The 25,093-nt window shown below is 37.1% G+C and overlaps 1 protein-coding gene across 1 annotated transcript in view; it reads right to left on the minus strand.

Annotated features, from left to right (window-relative positions):
• Positions 1-24,727, minus strand: part of ltk (leukocyte receptor tyrosine kinase) — a 40,186-nt gene extending 15,459 nt beyond the window's left edge. Inside the window, exons 1-12 of the mRNA XM_056768004.1 lie at positions 24,529-24,727; positions 13,088-13,183; positions 11,634-11,783; positions 10,596-10,821; positions 9,580-9,719; positions 9,274-9,411; positions 7,536-7,685; positions 6,254-6,354; positions 5,604-5,764; positions 5,018-5,112; positions 4,148-4,267; positions 3,881-4,055 (exon numbers count right to left, since the gene is read on the minus strand). Of these exons, the coding sequence (XP_056623982.1) occupies positions 3,881-4,055; positions 4,148-4,267; positions 5,018-5,112; positions 5,604-5,764; positions 6,254-6,354; positions 7,536-7,685; positions 9,274-9,411; positions 9,580-9,719; positions 10,596-10,821; positions 11,634-11,783; positions 13,088-13,183; positions 24,529-24,583 (1,607 nt within the window). The 5' untranslated portion in view covers positions 24,584-24,727. The remainder of the gene's footprint in view (positions 1-3,880; positions 4,056-4,147; positions 4,268-5,017; positions 5,113-5,603; positions 5,765-6,253; positions 6,355-7,535; positions 7,686-9,273; positions 9,412-9,579; positions 9,720-10,595; positions 10,822-11,633; positions 11,784-13,087; positions 13,184-24,528) is intronic.
• Positions 24,728-25,093: the final 366 nt, after the last annotated feature.

Raw genomic sequence — 25,093 nt, forward strand, 5'->3', positions numbered from 1 at the left:
TTAGTGATCATCATGCGTTGATTAACAATTATTCAGCAAAATAATTATATACTGTATGGGATGCGGTGGTGAGTATTCCTCTAGCTTAACATGTCGTTTAAGCAACACAATGGTCATCAAAGGGTCTGTGGACCAGAGAACACCCAAACGTATCTTGAATGCACTGTAAATTGCTTTGTATAAGCATCTTCTGAATGCTTTAATGTTATCTTACCTATCATTTAAATTGACAGAAATGTATAATTTTAAAATACAGCAGATGAAAGGGGACTTTTGTGTAAAGAAGATTTTAGTAATATTCTAATGGCAAGAAAAAGTTTAAACATGTTTTGCTCAATCACTTATAAATCAGTGATAAGCGTTAAACAATGCAATAAAATCCTAACGTTTTTCCATCCATAAAATCATAAAGTTTTTCCCAAAGGTTTTCACCAGCTGATAGATTAGATGTCAAAATAATTATGTGAAGTCTCTGTTAAAGTTTTTAAAGCATTTTGCATCCATTGTCAGGTAAGGCTATTGTCACATCCATAACTGTCCATATTCCTCATAAATGGGAACATGAAATTAAAATAAAAAGTTCTTTAAAGCCACGCCTTCTCTATTTTTTGGGGTATTATTTCTAGTATTGGTAATAAATACATTCTCTGAGAATTTATATTTTTAGGTTTCACCTGAAAATGTCACATCCATAATGCTAGAATTCCCAAAATGCATTTACGAAAATCCAAATTAAGAGGAGTTAACACAGAGGGAATTCCTTTACAGCATACGTCTTATATTGTATAATAAAAAAAATCTTCCGATCTCAAGGGAAAATAAGAACCTTTTGTTATTAATACCAGACAGTGCTAAGGGCACCATAACAATTGAACACAATACAAAATCATTACATTAAGAAATGAGGGACTGCCTGGGTCTGATGTCTGGTTTCCAGTTTGATATTATATAATCTCATTTACATCTTCATCCGACAGATTATGTGACATATTTTTACTTTCTGCATTGCCCGCTTTCATAGACAATTTTGCTTCTAACAAGCATCTATAATCACTCTAAATCAGTTCAAAGGCATCACTACACACGGGCCAGATTAAGCACTTCGCTCAAGAATCTCAAGAAGAGATTTATCTGTGCCCACAGCCAGTGAGTCATGCATCTTGCTGCTTTGCAGAGATGAGACAGTGGAAAGGGGAAGAACAGACTGTATGAGAAAGAGAGAGTCATGAAAAACAAACTCTAATTTAAAAGGACAGTTACCCATCATTTATCTATCCTCATTTAAGGTCATATCATTTCATATCATATCCAAACCTGTATGACTTTCTTTCTTCTGCAGAACCCAAAAGCAGATATTTTGAAGAATGTTGGTAACCAAACACTGGACCTCACTGACTTATTCTCAAAATCAAAATACGTTCTTTTGTGTTCAGGTCATACAGGTTTTGCATGACATGGGGCTAAATAAAGGCGGACAGAATTGTAATTTTTGGGTGATGTATCATTTTATTGCTATTACAGTCGAATTTACTAAAGACCCAGGTGGAATTCAGATTCATCTCAGTTGATCCGATCACAAAACGAAAACGTCAAGGTTACTGATGTAACCTCAGTTCCCTGATGGAGTAACAAGACGTTTTGTCGAACCGACAGATGGGGTTCGCTCTTGAGAACCTATCAACTTCTACTTGCTTCGATAAGGCCAATGAACTTGGCGAATGTTGGCATGCGGGACTCCGCCCCCGGATATTCGGGTATAAAAGGGAGACACCGTGCTGCATTCATTCACCTTTAGTTCTGAGAGCCTTTCACGACTGCTGCAGCGGGCCAAAGGGGTAGGGCTGCTCTTAACAGCCTGCCCGCAGGGGGGTGCTTGCTTAGTGATGGATTGGATGCCGGTTCTTCACCTTGTGGGGGAAGGGGGGAGGCTAAAAAGCACACTGACCCACCTATGGAGGGGGGAGGGTGCTTTCGCAGGCATACGCCCTACCGGCTGCCGGTCCTAAATGTTGCCAAGCAAAACGCAGGCTGATACTGGTTCTATGCGGAGGTTGTAAAACCTTGTAAAAACATAGCCCAACCCGCAGCTCTGCAGAGCCTGTGCCCACGAGGAGGCTATACCCCGGACAGAGTGAGCTCTCACTGATAGTAGGCACGGGCGATCTTGTGATCGGTACGCCGTCGTGACAGTCCTCCCCTTCTGCTGACCTCTAAAACAGACAAAGAGCTGATCAGAGCTCCTTATGCTCTGTGTGCGGTCCAAGTAAAGGCGCAGTAGGCGTTCTGGACACAACACGGATGGTGTTGGGTCTTCCTCCGCAATGGGGAGTGCCTGCATGTTCATCACCTGGTCCAGAAAAGGTGTGGTGGGATTTTTGGGCACATAGCCAGACCGGGATCTCAGGATATCGTGAGAATCAGCGGGCCTGAATTCTACGCAATCTGGGGACATGGAGAATGCTTATAGGTCCCCTACCCTCATGATGGAAGCGAGCGCTATCAAGAGAACGGTCTTCATCGTTAGGTGAGAAAGAGTGGTGTCTCCGAGGGGCTCGAAGGGGGGCCTCTTGAGGCTGCCAGGACCACGTCAAGCTCTCAAAGAGGGTATAGAGCGCGGACGAGGTGGATTCCGCCTTCTCGCGTCCCTTAGGAACCAGATGATCAGGTCCTGCTGTACCGCAACTGAGTCTTGATGAGCGGCAATAGTGGCTACATACATTTTCAGTGTGGAAGGGGAGAGGTTAGTCTCAAGTCTCTCTTTTAAAAAGGACAACACGTTCCCAATCAAGCAACTCTGTGGGTCTTCTCTTCAAGAAGAACACTGGGACGAGAAGAGGCACCACTTATAGGCGTATAGCTGCCTAGTGCCCGAGGGCCCTAGTCAGAGTGATGGTGTCAACCACCATAGGGGGTAGGCCACTCAGGATCTCCTCGTCCCGTCCAAGGGCCAGACATGGAGGTTCCAGAGGTCTGGCCTGGAATGCCACAACGTGACCTTCCCCTGAGAAAACAGGTCCTTCATCACGGAATCGGCCAGGGGGAGTTGTCGGCAGAAGCATTAGATCTGAGAGCCAAGTCTGGTTGCGCCAGCACGGCGCAACTAGTAGCACTTGATGCTCCTCTTCCCTGACCTTGTTCAATGAGGCTCACTGGGGAAAAGGCGTTCTTCCGCTTGTACTGCGGCCAGCTGTGCGCTAGAGCATCTGTGCCAAGGGGGCCTCGGACAGGGACAACAATAGTAGGTAAATGGTGGGGACAAGGGAGGCGAACAGGTCTACTTGAGCCTGCCCGAACTGCGCCCAAATGAGCTGGACTGTGCGGGGGTGGAGTCGCCACTCTCCGCGAGGTGTCGACTGACGAGAGAGCGCGTCGGCTGTCTGGTTTAGGTCGCTTGGGATATATGTGGCTGTCAGAAAGCGGATCAACTAGTTTTGCTCGAGCAACCCCGAGACAGCACGTTCCACCTGGGGAACAGCGACGTCTCCTCTAGCCGCCCCACCATCGAGGGAAGAAAGGGCGATGGAACTATCTTGACATGCACGCGCCGAAAAGGGGACGTTTCCAGTTCTTACTGATTTCCTCATGCACTTCCAGGAAACACGGGACTTGGGGTTGGAGCGACTTGGAGCTGTGCTCAAACCCGAGGCATCATGTATTCGGCCAGCACTGCAAGCAAATGCTCGCGGCGGGCCTGGAAAGCATGGCTGACATTTCGACATCCGCTTCTTCCTGAGCTCGCCCCCTGGAGGAGGGAGCTGCAAGGAATAGTGAGTCTTGATGACTTAATTTTATTAATATTTTTTTTTGAGACCAACAGGGACACCTCAGATCATCTATGTTGCTTCTTTCAGTATATTGTTTGTAAAGTTTCTCAACGTACTTGTACAATTGGGTGGCTGGCACCCTCCACATCTGAACTCCCTTGAAAGGGGCTTCCTTTCCAACCACCACGCTGATGTTGCTGTTGCGGTAAGCGCTGTCACACTGGGCTTGAGTCGGGCCTAGGGGTCCACTTGCTCCACAGGAAGTGAACAACCATGTCATTAGGGACACATCTGAAAATAAAACACAATTGTCTATTGGGTACCATAAACCATGTACTCCAACAAAAGTGATGGCAGTCATATCATCCATCAAAACACTAAACCTGATGCAAAGGGCTCTGGGAGAGGACCGTTGTCATCCAAATCAGAGCCGGGGTCCAAATTATGGTCTTTGGTAAGCTGGACTCGTGAAGGTATTATATCCATAAGGAACTGATTAAAATCTGCAAAATCAGACATGGACAGAAAAAGGGGAAATTAGAAAGGAACAAAAATCTAACTGATTTGATCATTGTTGGATGGTAAATTTATTCACAGCGCAACCTAGCTTGTATTGGTTATTATGTCTTTTATTACTGTTTATTACAACAGCAGCGAGGGAGCAAAACATAAAGGAGAGCAATCACAGGATTAGAAAGAGACTTGAGCATACTGTATGTGTCATGCACTTTACAAAAGAATCAATTATGGGGAATAACGTTTACAAAGACATTGTCAAATTTCATTTGACAGGCCTAACAATTCCTGTGGTCAACCAGGAAGGGAGGAAAGATTTTTACTCTACAAACAGTATATGAAAGCTTATTCCTGGATATTGTAAACAGTGAAAACTATTGTGCCTTCAAAATATTTAACAGATTCGTAACATTTTCCTAGAACTGAGCAACAAAGCCAATGAAGAATGATTGACAACTGAGTATTTATCGTATTACATCTGATTTTGTTGTCCTCATTTTAAAAGACACTTATATTTTTTGGTTTGTGGAATGGAAATGCAAATAAAGAGGTCTTGTTTTCAGTTTCGCCATTATCAAAACAAGTTAGGCAGAGTCTCCAACATTAAGAGAATATTCTACCCACTGGTAACTGGGTATCATATGCACGCCACATATCCTTTAAATCCTCAGCCTTATGGCACACAAGTACATACAAACTTACTGTATGTATGAATGTGTGAGAGACAGAAAGGTTACCTGTTTCAAAACATCCCGTACTTAAGGAAATGTCATCTAGAGCAATGTCTGCCATAGAGCCAGATGCCCACATCGCCTGCACTTTAATATAAAACCTGAAGTGAAAAAAAAAATACAAATCCTGTTTAATCACATGCAAACATCACATTTTGTTGATACTTTAATACATGGCTTAAAGTAGTTGAACACTCCTTTCCTATTTCAAGGTTTACCGCTTTCAGCTTCAACCATTAAAGTGATAGTTCACCCAAAAATAACTATTCTGTCATCATTTATTCACCCTCATGTCATTTTAAACCAGTATGACTGACAAAAGATGTTTTGAAGAATGTTGGTTACTGGCATCCTCTCACTTGCACTGGTTTTGTGTCTATGCAATAGATGGGTGCCGCTGCAGTTCAGTTATCAACATTCATTTCAGCTCTATGAATGGATACGTTTTGGAAATAAAATAATCATAAAGCACATATAATGTGAAATCGTGCTAAATGGATGTCCATGTATTTTTGTCGATGTTGTGTACATTTCCTAATGCACTGCATCAATCTTACAATATCTCTATCATGCTCCAATCTATTCATCTCACCCATTTAGGATCTTTGTTATCTGCAAATTGACATCCTGCCAGTTATCTTTCCATTTCCAAGATTTCTTCCACACAAGTGGAGGTGATGAAGTTCCATTTTCTACAATTGACAGCACAATCGATCCATTGAAGTCTCCACACAGATACAGGGAGAAGCGCAACTGCACAGAAAACAACAGCAATTGATGCAGTACAGGACCAGACACAAATGAAGACATAAATGTTAGGTTACATTATGGTTACATTGAAGGGATTTGGAAATATGCAGTGAAGACAAAACCTAACCATTCACTTGAAATATGAACATAATGTTTAGTAAATTGGGTTGGACAATTTTTTTACAGGATTGATTTTCTAGAATGTAAAATTAGTTTTTCATAATTTTTTTATACAGATTTTTAATAAAGCTATAGGCTAGCTTTGAAAGCAAAAAAGGGAATAAGATCCCTTCAGAGCTTTCTCACAGAAGATGTTTATGATTTAGTTGACTTTTATTATGGATTGCTATCAGGTTGTGAAGAGATTTTCAATTAGTATAACAGAAATGGTTTATAAAAGCCTTTGTCTACTGTAGGATCAATAATTCTGCTTTTAACTCACGCATCATTAATAGTCCTCACAAACCCTTGACTGACAATCTAAACTTTTACCTGACATCCTTGATTGGATATAGTTGGTGGAAAAGCAGGACTTTGAACCAGCACATCGCTTTCATCACTGTGACCTCTGACCTTGAGGAAAAGAAAATGCCCTGAGGCGAGAAAACGTTAGTACTCCACAGAGTGCTCAGATATTGAACCGCTTACAAATGAAAAACTCAATAGAGGCTATTGAGAATCTTCAAAATGGGTTCTAAAGTATTGCAACCCTCAAATACACAATTCTTCCCAAATAACAATAGCTAGTTTTTTTCTTTCTTGCAAAAAATCATTCAGCTTCAGCTAAAATGCAATACAACAAAACCCATAAATGTAACAATTGTGCTTCAGATGTGAAGTTTAGTTTTCCAACACATTCTACCAATATATCACACTAAGCTGCATAATACAGCAATGTTCTACATATCAGCGCGGATTTTGCAGATGCACTATAAGCGTGAAAAAAGTCCCACTGGTCGCATTCATAACTAAAATCACTGCTTTCCAATTCATGTCTGTAAAACTGCATACAGATATTTAAAGCTTTGTCATTTATACACATCGGTTCCATTGTTGCAACATTGGTAACATGTCCCTGTTTCACCCTAATAAGATGAAAATTCAACAGTTTTGCAAAAACGTGTCTATGAACACACAGAGGGTAGAGTTCATTATGGGTCACAGAACTGTTTTTTGATAAACACTTCTTGAATCATCTTGTGGTATAATTGTGCATCTCAAATCAGACTTTTTGCACAAGCCAATTTACTTGATATGTGAAAACCTTTAATGCGACTTATCTTACACGCCCACAAGTATGTGTGACACAAGCAAAAGTTTTAATTATGCCACTCAATGGTAATTTTTATGTAAAAATATTCATAAATAGAAAAGGTACTGTAATGCACAGAAATATCAAACCAGTATTTACATGACCAGCATTTACATTTGAAGCATGTGTCTAGTTCTCTATTTTCAAATAGCCCTACTTATGTACTATACACAGTTCAAAATACATTTTAATAATAATAATATTTTTTAACAATAATAATATTTTTTTAATAATGAAGAGTTTAAAATACAAAACTATTTATAACAGAATTAACAAATTTACCAAAAAAATTACATTGTACCACTGTTTTGGCCAAAATGTTGTAAAAATGTTGTATTAAAACATTAAAAGCACACAACTTCTGAAAAAAACACCCTTGCCCTGACAATACTGTTGAGTTATTAATTATATATATATATATATACACAAGTATATATTAATAAAGCTTTTGTCCACATTTACCTTTTGTGTTTTGCAGCGTTGTGCCCAGTGGATCAGTGCTTTCAGTTAGCTGTTGTCTACTAACTAGTTTCCAAGAGGGTTGGGTATTAGACACCGACCATCCACACATGTCTGACTCAAATGAACAGTATGAACCCAAAGGTGAGGCGCCTGCAAATACATCAGGAAAGTTCCACAAGCTTATTAGAGATTGTACAATTTACAATTTACACTGTCAACGCATCAGCGACAGCGTTACTTTAAATAGTCTTTCATTATCTCCTGGGTAAATGTGTGATACATTGTAAGGCATTCGTTTTTGCTTAGGCATTACATTTATTTATTGAAGGAAAGGAATACATGTACTAATCGCAAAATTATCTTTTAAACTTGCCTTTATAAGCTTTACATCTAAATACCTTTTTTTTATTTAACACTAATTCCACACCTTAATAAACCTAAATACTGGCAGCAAATAGAAACAACACTGACTGATGTTGCGGTTGAGGTGAGAGTGAGAAGATTTAACTCATTTAACATTTTTAAAAGGACCTGTTTTAGAAAACCATGGATACAGTTAACAGGGTTAAACTTTGTAAATAACTATAATCACTATATCCTACTGTACCTTCTTTTATACACAAAATCACAATGTTGGTCTTTTACAGGTCAAAGATACTCTTTCATTTACATTACACCTTCTTGTGAGTATTTTGAGGTAAATCAGCCCCGGTACTAGGCTGGGTGGAGAGGGGGGAAAATCTCATATTTGGTTGGGCAACTTTTTTCTAATAATATAGTCACAGTGCAAAATCTTGAAATTTTTCTGTGATTAATGTGACAGATCATTATTTAATAGATAATACATAGTGTAAGAGAAAGATGCAATGTTTTAACTGTCAGATAGACATTTTTGGAGGCGCAAAAAGGAAAATCCCCCTAGACCCGGCCCTAAAGTAAATGTTTGTGAAGTTCAGACATGTTGTAAACATAATTTATAAGAATGTAATCACTATTTAATATATTGACCCACATGATTTACATTGCAACACTATTTACCAGAATGTCATATGAGCAGACAAAATAATAGACTACCCTATAAATTTAAGTGTGAAAATAAAGCTTTATGTTCTTAACTTTACTGCTGTCTGGCAAATACTGTAGTAACATTTCTTTGAAATGATTAATTAGCTCATCATAAAACAATGCGCAGCATTGCCATATATGAGGAATAAATAATCCAAAAACATTTTCCTACAGGAGAATAAACATTGATGCGTTTTATACTCTCACATGTGGCTTTTAATTTAGTGAAAAACAGATAAAGATTGCCAATCCAGCACCTCCAGTGAAAGGGATTAACAATTTATCATGGCCTCAAGATTTAATACGGCTAATGTGAGCCTTACACGGCCAGCAAGTTACTCAACAGCCCCATTTCGGAACACCATGATACACCGCACCTCATACTTCAATCGTGCACCCTCAACAAAAAGTAAGCTATATCTTAATAGCCACCTTTCAAAGAAATGTTTCGATTAGCATAAATGATATGCTGAAGGTGGGAAAGTAGTGCACACAGACAGTTCTTTACATCTTAAATTTATCAAAAAGAATAAACATTGTTTGGCGTACTTAGTGAAAAAGAGTTCTAGTTTTGGCCAGTGCAATATTAGCTAAAAAACCCTCATATGCTAAAAAATAGATACAGTATTGCACGTTTTCACAGCTCATTAAATATTTACACTCTTTTACTTACTGCATAATAATCCTTCATCCTCCCCATGTGTGCAATGGGTATGAAGATCACACACACTTGGTTGCTCAATGCATGTGCCACTATCACAGTTAAACGAGTAATTCTCACAGTCCGGATTCAACTGCAAGTCTTCATCATCTGTGATAAAAAGAAAGTATTCAGTTCAAAAGTACCATAAATAATGAAAAACATAATATCAAAACTAAACAGGCACAAACAAAAAGTGCTTCAGTATAATAGTTAATAGCATATCATAAACATTTGTAAAAATTCTAAAAGTGTGTATGTTAAAAGTAAGATAATCACCCATCACACAATCCATCAGCTCCAACGAATCAATTCCCAGGAATCCAACCTCATGACTGCTACAGGAAGAGTACTGGAGTGTCACCCGGAAGGGCTCATCTGACTGACCAATCAGAGCCTCCAGCACCTTCCACTGTGCCCTGGGTCACAAAGAAGGAAATGTGTTTCACAGTGAAAAGTCACTATACATCATTAATAACCAACACTCAAGAACCTGGTTAAAGGCTTTGTTACGTGTATTTACGCTTGGAAAGTATAGCTAATACTGGTCGCTGTATTAAAATCTGCATTGTGAGTGATTTGTATAATACACCACACTCCATGACGTAACCTCAGATGTATTAGGCCAAGAGCCACGTAGCCGAATGCGGAGAGCAAAAGTGTATTAGCTTCATCATGATTGTGCTGGTCCGGTCCAAATTGCATTGCATCAAAATCTATTCCAAGCTCTCTGTCAGAATCAATTATGGCGATAGAAATATCAGGATCTAGTTTTAGAAACAAAATGCTTTCATCCATCTTGTATCGTGATGTGCCCGGCATAAGAAAATCAATGGCAATGACATCTCCATAACAAAAGTCTCATTCGTTTTGTGCTGTTACAGAACCGAACATCATCCTATTCTGCTTCTTAGAAGCAGAAGTGTCTCTGCAATACGGCAGTTCTTCTTGTACGACATGTCAATATGTTCTTTTGCAATGTCACCGTTCCATTTAACACTTGTAGTTGCATGATGTGCACAAGTATACAAACATTTTCACTCTTTATTAAATTTTATTCGCCCTCAAACGAATGTTCTTCAGAATTCCCTTTTGTGTTCTGTAGAAGTCTTACAGGTTTGTCTTGACATGAGGGTGACCAAATGATAAAAGAATTTTAATTTTTTGGGGAGAACTATCAATTTTTTTGTTATTTGACATGGGTAACTGAAAGTGTCCAAATTGCGGTTATTGCATATTTACTGCTAAATTAAGGCAATTAAAGAAAAGTCACATTTCGTCCCTGCAGTTCTTACCTGCCTCCTCCTCGTTCTCTGGGCGTGAGAGCTATCGATGTAATGTCAGAGTCATCGTCGTGTTTCACGAAGGCAGAGACATTTCCGGTGTGTGGCTCTGGTTGGTAGCAGGCAAATCGGAGGCGACACAGTGGCCCACTGTTTAGCACTACAGGACTGGTGATGTGGAAGATACATCTACCAGCGGCCACATGAGTCGAGCTGGGCTTTAGTAACAGGAAATGACCTGTTTAAACAACAGAACCCTCTGAAACATTACAAAACTGCTAATCATTTTACTGACAATTGAATCGTTGATTGGAAATCATTCTAATGCAAGCATTACTATTTGAGCAAGAAGATGTAACAGTGAAAAATCACTATGAATATCTGAATGTTTTGGTTTGTCTCTCTTTGTTTAATTGACAGCATGTGCTTGAGCTGGCATGGACTCCACACGTTTGTGTCGAGTCGCATGATAAGTGTTATTCCAGCAGGATGCAAGAGTTTTTCAAAGATCTTATTATTTGGAAAGAAAAAAAGAAATCTGACCTTTCATACAAAGGAGTTCGCATGGTCAAAATCATGGTAACTTTTTGTATTTGGTTAGTGAGCTTATACTCTTGACAACATGACTATAGAGTACTGTATACATTAAACTGGAACTGTAAATCTTTAACAACAAATCTTAAATATGTAAATGAGGTATTTTAAGCCTTCTATGAGTTAAAATACTGGGCAGAGAAATTGATAATATTCTTAAGATAATTAATAAAATGAATACTTCGCGATATGTTATGATTTTTACATTTTTTAAGTATTACAGTACAAGTCGCAAATATGGATGAAGCAGTGGAGACAAATATTTACTTCTGAGCATGTGCTCTTAATTGAATGACTGATGAAAATAAAAAGTTAGTCCAATGTTATAAGATCATTGCAAAAAATTATACACATTCTAGGCATACAGTATTATATAGAGTAATATCTATGACCGTTTGTAGTTTTATTATGTCTTCTGTCACTAAATAAAATGAGCATTGAGAATATCATTCCTACCTTGAGACTTTCCAGTAGAATGGTCTTTTAATGGTTGGATACCCCATCTATTGGCTCTGTTTTGCTGTGGTGATGTGACATACCAGTCTCCTCCAGTGCTGTGATTGGATAAGGTCCAAGAACATGGAGATTCAAAATCACAATAGGAAACTGCAAGGATGAAAGATGAAGTAACAGTATGTAAGAGGGTTAAAGGAAAATCACAACTCGCATTGCAGAGCTAATAAAAATGATGAATGATAAAAACTTAAATCAACGTGAAATGCATACCCATGATAGAATATAATAGAGGTGAATTATAAATGTGGATATGTAAAGTTAGAATAACATATACTGTATGTCAGAAAATAGACAAGATAATCTGGCATAAAAACAGAATCAGTCTAATTTTAATTTCTATCTTTATATGTATGATATATTGTATATATAACTATATTGCTTTAATATGATATCAACTAACAAAAACATTACCTCTTTAGAAAAAAATAAGGTAATAAAATCACATGACAAACATAATGAAGCTAAAAAACATTTTGTATACTTAGGAGGAGACAAATATTTAGAAAAGCAGATGGTGTTTAAAAACAAACCAGCATTTTTTGAGTACATTTACATAAAAATTATATAACAAGCCCTCTGAATGTCTTTAAACTAACCTTTTAAATAATATCCGTTAGCAATTAAATTGAATTACATTTTTAAGAAAGGGGTTATTAAAGAGACCTTAAACCTGTAAACAGATTCTGGAAATAAAGAGTTCCTGGGAATAAAAAATGTAATTAAACTTTGATTTCCCCCTCCACCACCCGCCTTTTCTTCTAAATGACTTAAAAAATCCAAACATTGAATTAATATTACTAATCAATACAAGGTTATGTCAGTTTGCACAGAATATTTCAAAGGCTTTCTGTTTATCATTAGGCATTGCAGTAGAAAGACACGCAAGTGCGTCTCTGGAATCACAAAGCTATTGATCAAGGAAATCTACAAACAGGGAAACCACAAAACCCCTTTGGGATTCAACAAATATTCCACAGAAATGCCTCGAGAAGTTTCCTCTCAGTTTAATGTGGTTAATGAAATGACAAACTCCATTTAGTAAAGATATTAAGTGACACCAGGAAAGAGAAGCGGAAGAAATATTCAACCAAAAATGAATAAAAAATAAGGTTAAACAACTTACAAAAAAAGCTTTATATATTCCACAGAGAAAGTCAAATGAGTTTGGAACGAAATGTGGGTTTTTATTTTTGGCTGAACTATTTCCTTAAAGCCCCAGCTGACGCTAAGACAATGAGGTCAGAAAACTGTATTTAATTTCCAAATTTATAGGAACATTTTCATAAGAAATGTAAATTACATGACAACAGCAGAGACTGGTTTCTCTCTCATGAGTGTATCGTGGCAGTTCTTCACATTCTAAATAGGGAGTACACTAATGATCAGTATCTTACATTCACTGTCCTCTTTTGGACTGGAGTTTGGAGGGTCTGGGTGTGCTGAAAGATGTTCCAACACTCTGTCCAACAGAGCACAACTGCTGCTGATCACTGATGAAAGAAAACAAGAACACAGACATTCATCCAGACAAAGGTTGAGCATGCTGTCAAAAATGTAAACAAAGTCCTTGATCTCAAATGCAAGTGTTTAATAAATGATTAGAAAGTAAGTTTTAATGATGCAGCTTGAAAAGACCAAAACAATTAGGTCAAGAAAAAGGTCTTGTTTTATTCTATCATGACTCTTTTGTTATCATCAGTAAAAAGTAAATCATAAAATAAACCAAACCTTTTTTGACATTTTAAGGTTTACATAATGGCCGACCCCTACAAGGCAACATTGTCTTACATTACGTACAGTTATATATAGTACAGTACATGCATTGTATTCAGAACAGATGGATACAGCGCTGAGGACTTAAATGTCATTTTGTAATTCCCTATTCATAAGCAAAGCATCCGCACACACAACTGTACACATCTAAAAACACACTGAAGAAAATAATCACAACATTAGATCTCTTTTAATATACTGATGCTTTTCAATGTTTTTAAAAACGTTTAATATAAATGAAACACATGTTCCCCTTCATTTACTGTTAAATGTTTTAAAAGGGTTTTGAATGAACACTTTATTATATTAAAAATTAATATTTCAAAGCAAGTATTTTCAATATGTTATTCTGCTGTGAACTAAATTATAACAGCAGTCAGTTACATTTTAGCATAAGATTGTATTTGTTGTATTTGTAACCTATTTGCATATATGTTAGAATAATAGATGAACTTTCAATGGAAAATACTTAAGCATTTATTAATCTTAGTTTATGTTAATTTCATAATTCAATAATACATTTTAATAATCAAAAGTTATAATGGTTAATATTAGTTCATGAACAATAAACTAAAATTAACAATTGTATGGGCATTATCTATCATTAAAAAAGAAATGCTGAAAAAGTATGTTGCTCATTGTTTGTTCATTTTAGCTAATGCATTTGCTTATGTTAACAAATAAAAATGTACTCTAGTGTTACCAGCATTTTTTTACTGGAATCCAAATTTGCTTCTAAGCTATAAACAATACAATTGAGTCCTTGTTTGCTCTTGCATTTCTTGGCACATTTCAAGAAAAATGAGTCACATTTACATTTATTTTTCCAAAAAGTTTAATGTCTTAACAATTTATTTTGAAACGGAGAGGTTGATAAAAACAGCAATTGCTTATTATGCCAAGACCAGCACTAACATAAAAATGCTGTGCCAATTATGACCCGCATTTAAGATCTTACATAACGTCTGAAGTACACTTTCCCTGTCATTGCCTGGCCATAAACCTGACAGTCTTCTTGACGAAACTTAAAAAAATAATCCTCCCCTCTCCTGCTAAAGTTTCCTAACATAGATTTTAAAACAGCCACTGTATTCAGTACAGTAAATGCTCTGACAAAGTTTTATCGCAAGTGTAAAAAATACTTGAAGTCATATTCCTATACCTACTTTATAGATATGTCAGTGCCTTTACTGAATAGGAAGGGTGACTTAAATGGCTACCACCCAACGATCTGTCAGTAGATCTGTAGAAATTGGTATACCAACTGCAGACATCCGAATCCAATCAGAACAAGAACTGCAATCCTATAAACATGTTTTTAAACTTTTTAAATCTGCAAAACCGATAAAACGCAATTTGACTTGCCAAACCCCAAACCCCCCCACCCATCAATCAATGGTCACGCTACATATTTTGCACATGAGCAAAACACTGCACAAAGGAAATGTCATGCCCATTTAAACTCATGACAATCTTACCAACGAGTACACAAGGATCACACAATGATTTACTTTTCGACTGCATTGACTAGACCATCTGAAGCCTCAAAATAAGCTGGATGAGAAAATGCTATAAAAAAATCAACACAAGGCAAATGGAGCAAAGGCGGTCGCCTTAGGGTGCAGTGTGTAATGTCTCTAAAGGTCACGACTCACAACCGTAGCCCACAGGGAATTTGTCATGTGACAAAGATCATGTGATCTATTGCTGAATATACTAACAGATGACAATTTTCACAAATGTAAAAGTTGCATAATATAAAATTCACAATGGGCAAGTTAGAAATGATGGCAAAGATCTTGAACAAATTTTATATTTTCCATGGGTAACGGCAAACACATTGTACATGGTGCATGGTGTAAATGTAAGTCACACAACTGTATAGGTATTCTGTAGGGGATAATGTACAGGCAGCCGGATGTTATCGCAGAAATGAGCCCCGACAGTGTGATCAGGACCCAACACTAAGAGGTGTAAATCATAAAAAATGAATTTAAAATATTTTATAAGCTCATTTTTACCTAATGCAGACCTTCCGTGAGGAAAAGCCGTTAACTTTCAGTTTTAAAGTAAAACGAACAGGCAAAATTGGTTTGACCATTTGTCATATACGTTATGAAAAGACATATTTATATTACATTTTTGTGTCATATTAAATTGCCCATCTCAAAATGATTTGCAGCATCCGGGTTGCAGGGTGTTATTAGTTTTAAGGGGTTGTTATTTGAAAAGAACAACCCTTGGAATGTCGCGACTGGCCAATCAGAATCAAGCATTCAAATGAGGCGCGTAATAAGTTAATATAATATGTACAGAAGTTTGCAAGTTGACTGAGAGCGGCTATCATTGAGTAAAAACTACAGATTTGGCACAGTGTTTGGGTTTAAAAGGAAGAGTTAAATAAAAAAACAAAATAAAAATCCTGTAATCGTTTACTTAGGGTTGAATCTGTATTTCTTTGTTCTGATGAACACAGAGAAAGATATTTGGAAAAATGCTTGTAACCAAACAGTTCTCGGCCACCATTGACAACCAGAGTAGGAACAATTACAATGGTAGTCAAAAACCCCAGAATTGTTTGCTTTCCTACATTCTTCAAAATATCTTCTTTTGTGTTCATTTTCATTTTGTAAACCAATAGCAGAGATAGAGACTGTAAATTTACATTTTAATCTTCGATCAAGCTGCAAATGACATGGACAAGGGGCCTCATTTATAAAACGAGTGCACGCACAGATTTGATCATAGAGTGTGCGTAGACAAAAATCCACGACAGCGTTAATATTTATAAAAATTGACGTGGAAAAGTGCTCAGCGCTACGTCAGGGTCTGAGCAGACGTACAAACTTTTGCTTGTCCGAACTGTGCAGATTTTTGGATATTTGGAGGTTGACAGGTGCTCTTTAATTTGTCAGAGACATTAATAAGACATCATAAAACGGCGGAGATCTGAAACTGATCAGCTGCGTGCGATTTCACGCTAATTTGCTATTTATAGATTTCACATCTGATGGAGAGGCGTACACACGTTTTCTGTGCGTACGTTTGTTCTATGAATCACACGTACGCACTTTGAGAAAGGATCGTAAATTCACATTTAGGACAATTTCTAGACAACATAAATGAGGCCCCATGACTGCATATGACTAATAAAGATCTCTGAGTGGAGAATTCATCTGACAGGGTCAAAATCAAATCAAAGGCACATCTTTCAAAAAGAATGTACTTTTCATTTTTTATTTGATTATATTTCGATCTACTGGTTTGTGTCCAAGTGGTGCAGCGTGACATCTGGTCCACCTGTTCTACCCAGTTTGGGGCAATACGGAAATATCAGACAGCTCAGCTTCATTAATCGTAACAGAGGATAACTTTCACTCCTCACCAACATGATACACAGCACATCATGACCATCTGATTAATCAGCAGAGACGGAGCCCAAGACTGCAGGAGATTGATCTCCCTTCCTTTGAGTGGGTAATGTCAACTCTTAATGCCCTCTATTTGAGCTGAGAGGCACATGGAGAATCTTTACCACTAGGCTAATGCTTTAGACGAGATAAGACTTTCAATATGGGTTTAAGTGTTCGAAAGTGAGTTAACAAGTATTGCCAGATTGTTTTTTGTTTATGGAGAAAATTGTATGCCGTCGATTTTATCAAAGAACATGTGATGAGTGATACAAGGATCTGTCAATCAAACACTGCACTATGAACCTTCAAAAGGTAATAACTATCCAATTGGAAAATCTGAAAAAAATGTGAATAGGGTACATGGCCACAGTGATTTTGCCAGGTATGATATTTTCCTGGATCAACATCTTTTCTTGTTCTTAAACAAACAATTCAGTTAGAGAAACATGTCCTAACCCACATACTATCCATCACTCAAAACTTAACTTGCCACCCATAAATTCCTTAAATCAGAGGGAAATGGTAAGTTTATAGGAATGGTACACAATAGTATACGGTAGTATAGTATACAAACCAATCGGAGTTGTTGTAAAATGTTCCTCCAAAACCAATAATAATGCTGATCCAGAAACATATCCTACTTGATAAATTCAGGGTATGAACGTATTGTCAGTTTACCACGTGAACACCACACAAGCACGCCGGACCGTGGCCTCATGGGTGGCAAAACATTCCTATCAGTCGTAGTGAAGCCAAATGGATCACCGTCGAGTCTAGCTGCTTGTAATTTCAGCATACGATTTCGTGTTTTAGTCCCGGTTTCTTTATGTCTCCTTTTCTCTTCAGCCAATATGCTGGTTGTTTTGCCACCCAGGGTGTCCCGACATTTTGACGTGGGAAAGTGATGTTGATGCATACCCTCTATAGGCCCTATTTCATGTAGCTACAGTACAGCAGTATGCATGAGTCAGTATGAACATGCAGCCAGTGAGAAAAAATTAAAAAGCTTTTAAAACAAGCAAAAAGTAACATTTTGTTGTTGTTGTATTTACCGAAAAAGGGGTTTGAACCTTTTCCGAACTCAAGACTGTGGTTATTTTCTTGTAACTTGGCAAGCTATATGTTTTATTGCTAAAACAATTTTATTGTTTTATGAAAATGTGTTTCCTGAGGTTATTAACAAGTTAGCAATTTATAAAAGTTTTAAAATTGGCTACTATTCACATAACTGAGCAAAGAAAATGAATTAATGTCAGAGGGTTTGTTTTTGTTTGGAAATTCCATAAAATAACCTGATATTGACATGCATTGTTTTGTTCATACTAAGCCTCACACAGAGTTGTGTCAATTGTGTTAATCCTTCATTCATAAAAAATGAATCAGTCTTACATTTTCTTGTAATTGGTTGCAGCTAAGGTTAAATTATCAGGTAATAGGCTTTTAAAGCATCTCATTTGACATATTAAAACAACATATTCTGACAATGCAAGTTCTATTGATTTGTATGCAAGGGATATTTTGTCATGTTTTGTATACTGCAGTAAGAATAAATGTTTACATAAAGTATAGAGGTTCTGTACATGTGACCAGCACACTAAGAATTGTAATTAAGTTAGCAAGAATCCGGAAGCTTGCCAAATGTTAAAAGCTGCCAAAAAAAATTACAGCCGTTAGGAATAAAAAATTGTCTGCGAGAAGAACCTGAAGACATGTTTAAAATAATAACACATGAGGTATTCATGGACAACAACATTAAGACTGTGGTTCAATTTGTTTATAGGATCCAGCTCTGCTTGGACAAATAATCCATCAGTAAAGCAAACTAACTTTTCCTGACCACTTCTTTACCGTTAAATTGCTCAGCAAATAATACTTTTGAGCTCCAGGCAAATTAAGAAGACAAGGAAGATGCTTCAGCATGCGGTCAAGTTTGTATAGTTTCAAATAAAAGCCTGATAAGTAATAGTGTAACACAGATAGACATCACATCTGCTCTAGAAAAACTGGGCTCAGATGATTTTTCTGATTGAGAATTATATGTATCAGTGTCTGCTTAAATGATGTATGAAGATGTTGATTCGAACAGCAGCATATACGAGATGCATATCAGTCCCTTTTGAGAAAGCCTGTTTTCATTCAGATTTTTCTCCTGTTGCCAGATCACTGCTGCACAATTCCCCATGGTTGAGAGAAGTCAAAGTTAAATGTTTCATTCATTTATTTATTTTTCTACATCTTTGGTGGAAGCTAGACTGGCTGGATGTTGTGATCTGATGATGTCTTTTCAAGCATCAATTGTGCCTTTTATAATATACTATTTCAATTTAGATACAGGTCAGCATCACAGCTAAATCATTTTGGTTATTTTTTGTTTTATATAAATTATAGTATCTGCTGTGTCTACTATTAAGCATTTGTTCACAATTAGCAATCTATGACATTCTTTTGTTCTGTTAAAGTTCACTCAAAATTTTTAATTCTGTAATCATTTACTCACCTATTCGACATTTGAAACCTGTACGACTTTCTTTCTTCCGCAGAACACAAAAGAAGATTGTTGGTAAGAGAGTGAGTAAATGACTACAAAAAGATTTTAATTGTGTTGCCTTATCAGATTCAATAGCCTACCATTCGGACATCATTTGACATAATCAAAACCAAATCTGAATTTCTGAAAACTGGTCATGTTTTTCTTAGTCTTGTGGCAGGATCATGACAGACCCCTGTGTTTCGTGTGGAGAGAGAGATTGCTTGGTTTGTTTTGGCATGCCATGCGCTCTCTCCGATCTTGTCTTTGTCCCCGCCCCGTCACTTCCTCGTTTAGCTTCCCATCAGTGTTTGATTCTCCTCACCTGCCCCTTGTTAATTACCCTTTGTTAGTTCTCCTATTTAATGCCCTTGTATTTGCTGTCCTGTCCTGTGCTCGTGGGAAGTCTTTGTTTTATAGTTTTGTGTGAGTTTATCTTTGTTTAGTTTAGTTTTTCCCCCATCTTAGGTTTTTGTCTTTTTAATAAAGTTTCGTGTTTTGCACTGCTGCCTGGGCTTGGGTTCTGCCTTCCCCGAACGTGACAGATAACAATCTACACCACCAGATGTCAGAAATATAAAATAATTCATCCTGCAATATCAGGTTGACCAAGTTTGGGTCAGGCCAACCAAACAGATACCGTTCTGTGTCTTTTAATAGATGCACTCAGAAAGCAAAAGTGTCTTCACTGAACAGAAGCGAGGAAATGTCAGATTGTTCGTTATTTGCTTTTGTATATTTAGGTCACATACTCAAACAGAAAGAAAGGAAGCAAGCTGCTGATGAAACGTTTAGAGCTTGTTTTTACAAAAAAATACTTAGAATTTAAACTTGCAATCTCAATTTTTTATGTCCTCAAATCCAAAAAAACTCAAGCTGTGGTGAGCCTGCAGTCAAAAATGCAAAGCTTGGCTTTTTTTCTTATAAACAGTAAGATATCAGTCACATGATTTATTTTAAAGCATTTTCATTAGGCCGGAACAAATCAGGAGATATATTATTCCGATTTTTTTCTTCTATTATGTCGATGTACAGTGACAGATTGATTTCAACAGCATACTGTATCAAGAATACAATTGCTTACAAGTGAGGATGCAGAGAGATTTTAGGGAATCACTTAGTGCTGAACACTTTCACCTCTTAACTGTCTGATATGGAACTGTCTGAACACTTTGATGTGGTTTTAGGCATTCAGACCTGTAATTACTTAACTACTATGGAGCTGCCACTGCAAAGGAAGTCCATTTCACAAAACAAGCTTTCTGAAGTTCTCTTAGAAGATTCACGCTGTTCACCACATACGCAAGCCTTCACTCCGCATAATCTCAAATCTTCCTGTGAAGTCATAGTCCTGTAATTCATTGGTATTAAAAGAACAATGCGGTTTTAATTTGTTTTATTTATATAGCGCTTTTCACAATGTGCATTTTTCCAAAGCAGCTTTACAGGAGAATATAAGAAAAACAGAAAAATACAGAAAGGTAAAGCACAGCACAGTGAATGGTGTTTATAGACCAAGCAAGATGATTGTATTAAATAATATCTTATAAATAAATGAATAAATGCAGTCTACTGGGGAGAAATCCAACACTGCCATGCTGTGGCGAGGAACCCAAACTCCAATGATGAATAAATGGAGAAAGAAAAACCCCAGGAGAAACCAGGCTCAGCCTGGAGGGCCAGATCTTCTCTGACGTGTCATAGCTGCGCTCAGTGACTCCAATCCAAAAGCCACTGAGCAAACATCCACGTAGAACAGGGAGAGCCCACAAGGCGCGACCCAGGAAGCCCCACCTGCCGAAACCGTGCAGGTCCAACCTGGTCCCCTTCCGCAATCGACAGAAGACAACAGAGGAACAGCCAGGGAAAAATAGTACAACCAAGGAAAATAGTGAAATAAGGTTTCCTATGAAATAAAGACATTTAACACGGCAAACATAGCATGCACCGTTACTGTATATTCAATTGCACATCTAGAACAATGATATCAAATTATGGTTTCATGTGTCGTTTCCTGTTGTCTCATATGTCAAACAGCAAACAGAAAAAGTGCAATGAAATGGTTTGTGACAAATTTAGTTTTCTGAAAAATCAAAAAGCAACTTTGACCAGATGTATTTTTTTTGTGCACATACAAGTGTTGAAAATGACCAGCACACTTGCAATATTTCAACGGTAACGTTGTTGTCCTGTACCTTGAAGTCTAATAATAATATTGTACTTCCTAAGCGTCAACAGCTCCCTGTGCAGTTCTAAAGTAAGCACTTTTGCTAGATGATTCCTTAAACTACATTCTTATCCATTAGCTCTAGTTTCTCTCTTGTCTTGCCATAACTGCTAAAAACAGACTCAATGAGTGTGTTTACATGCACAAGACAAGATAAATGGATATCTATCAAAAATCAGCTTATAAAAGAAACCTGTTAGTATGTGTTTACAAGCATACCAATAAACTGGCTACGCAGAAAACCGCATTTGCATGTAAGTTTGAGACTTGTTATGTTCCTCACATGGAGAGACATCACCATGATAGTCAGTCTACTAGTAATTAAAAATGTTGTCAGAAGCTGTGATATCTCTTCTCATGACAGCAATACCTGCATATGCAACAAAAGTTTTTCATTTTTCCGTTTCTACATCAACTGCATGATTTGAGAGTGGACTTTTATGCATTTTTTCAGGGTTCCCAAAGTAGGGGTCGGGATCTCCCCGGTGAACCGACTCGAAAGGCAGCAAAGGTGGGGTAGCAAGACGGTTTCCAGAAATCTTTTTTTTTTTATTAGGAATAGCGTATTTAATAAGTGTAACAAAATATACAAATATTATTTAACAAACTTTAATAAATAATAAAGTCAAAACCAAAATCCCACGAGGGGGTAGCATAACAAAACAGGGGACTATAATAACATGACAGGACTAAGACTAACTACACTTAAACAAGACTAAAGTTAAACATTAGACATAACTACAGACATCCACTGCTGCATTATAATCTCAAGGAAATTTTTCCGATGACAGCCTACTATTTTTTCAGATAAACCCACCCTTAAACCATGTGGTTTCTCACTTTACATGTTAATCATATTATTACTTCCTATCAAAGCAGACAGTTCTTGGCCCAAAAAGCTGCAAAGAGCAGCAGACAAAGAAATCTACACAAAACTAACATTTTACTAATGTTGTTCTTGCACTTCTACTGACAGTTGTTGACAGTTTTTAACAGTAAATGTCCCCACAATACTTTTGGAATCTGAATAAGACATTTGAATAGTACTTTGCTTTGTTTAAGCTCAGATAGTAAAATGTCCTCAAAGCTCACTATTAGCTGATACAGCAGACTCATAATACATTATATCTGAGAGATGTTCTCCACATTCAATGTGCATGTAACTGAAGCCACACTACTGCTGTTTTATCATTTTTGTAGTTAATATTTGTGAGTGAATTAATTTAGCTCATAACATTCTTATGAAAAGATACATAAAGGGATAAAAACTACAAGTGGAATAATGAAGCTTGATATTCGTCTACACATACCCTTTGGGTAACTTCAAAATGGGTTTCAGTTTTGCTTCAATCCTGACATCTGTGCATTTAATCTTGCTAAAAGCAAAACGCAACAAAGAGAATTATGAAATGCAAAGTGAAAACTCTGATTATCTGTGTATGCCAAAAAATATATTAATAATTATATAAATACGTTTGACACTGACAATGCATTGAATGCTCAATTGGCCGATTGGTAAACGCTGATAAGCTAGTTTATGGAAAATGGTGTACTATCCATCATAAACAAAAACTTTGTGTGTTGACCCATCAGAGGTAAAGTCTTAACACTGTTTTATCAAACTAAATCTTGTATTATAAAATCATTATATATTTCATAAATTCATCATAAATCAACTCCCACCATACGAACTTTAAACACAAACATGCATGAACCCCACAATGATGAGCTAATTTCTTCGCGACTTCATGATAAAGTACATCATGTTCCTGTAGCTCAGATTGTAGAGCATTTTGTCACCACACAAAGGTTGTGGGTTCAATTCACAGGTAACACACATACAAAAAAAATGTGTGCTTAGTACACATCTGGTCTGTCTTGAGACTCTGGGGCTTCACCTAAGTCTTCTATTGCATATTGCCAAATAAAAGAACAATATGTTTCTTCTCAGCAGTATATACAGTATTTAAACAGAGGCTATAGGTTCCTATTGCTTAACTTGAACACTGGAATAACAATGTCAAGGTCATGATCAGAAAGCGATAAAATGTGTACAATGGCTGCTTTAGGTTGCTTGACGTAAAATGTTTGAAATGACAGTAAATAACAGTAAAACAGACTTGTTAACAAAAGTTGTGCTGCACAAAAATGATGCACAAGAGAATTGCAATGCCATTAATATTTAAATAATTTGATAAATAAATGTATAATGATGTGTAGAATTGTCTTGAACATCCTTATACAAAGAAAACGAGTTATATTACGAAAAAATACCTACTTTACGAGCCTCAATGCAATCCATAGTGCGTCTAACATGTGCATTTTTTTAAGAACGCTGGCATTAAACTTATGCAAAACTCTATATACCAAAGTGTGTCTACTGTATAACTTCACCAAGGTTGCCAGGAAAAGCTGGATCCCTGTCATGCTCCTCCATTAGCTCATCTTTCCAGTATATCCTAACTCTTTGGGTACTTTCTTTAATTATTATGACAGCACACATTTGCCCAGCTGATACATCAAGGGGTTTTATGTCCTGAATAAATTAGCTTAACTGCTAAATTGATGGAAATATAAAGCACTGCACCATTTTCAACGCGTTTAAATTAGAAATCTAAAAGGTTTATTAGTTTTAATAGTTGTTTGGAAGCAGAAAACAACCACGTCTTGCTGAACAACACGCCTGTGAAAAGCGTTTCGTGGACAATCCAATTAAATCTGTTTGCCTGGTCAGAATTTATTACACACATTTGTTCACTCGTATAAAATATATTGGTTTCATGAGCACAATAGGCTTCATCAGGTGGACTGAATCTAAATATCCGAAAGACTGAAACAATTTGAGAGCTTTATACGTTTCTACGTAAAATCCGGAAAGTCAGTTCGTAAACTCACCTGTAAAGATGAGAAATGCAAGTTTGACAGAAGTTTGTCCAGTAGCATAATCCATGGCTCCTTAAAAAAGGATCCTGGAGATAAAGTAATGTAAACCTTATCACTGTCCAGTTTTTATTCCTTGAGCAGGAAAAAAGGTTAATAACGATAAAGAAAGCGTCGTAAACATCCAGTTGCTAGTTCGCGCCTTCTCGGCTGTAGTGTTCGCGCCTCAAAGCGTAATTTATTATGATGCTGATGCTGCAGCCTCTCTCTCCCTCTCTCTCTCTCCCTCTCTTTCCCTCTCTCTCTTACACTCACACGCACCATCCAACCTTTCCAGCTGAACTGACTCTCGGTCCTAATGCCCGTTAAATCACAGTATAGGTCACATTCTGTATTTATCTCATTGGTAAATTTTAGTCGCCATACACATATTTTTCAACATTAGTTTTAAAATAAGTACGATCACACACAGTCACTTAATGAACATGATACAAATGGCCTAATAATATTTTTCTCCTAAAGCTAAAAATATAAAAATGCTTAAGCAACAATAACATCAACTAGGCCTAGCCTTTATTTT

This window comes from Triplophysa dalaica, chromosome 15 (genome assembly GCF_015846415.1).
Source record: "Triplophysa dalaica isolate WHDGS20190420 chromosome 15, ASM1584641v1, whole genome shotgun sequence".
Lineage (NCBI taxonomy): Eukaryota > Metazoa > Chordata > Actinopteri > Cypriniformes > Nemacheilidae > Triplophysa > Triplophysa dalaica.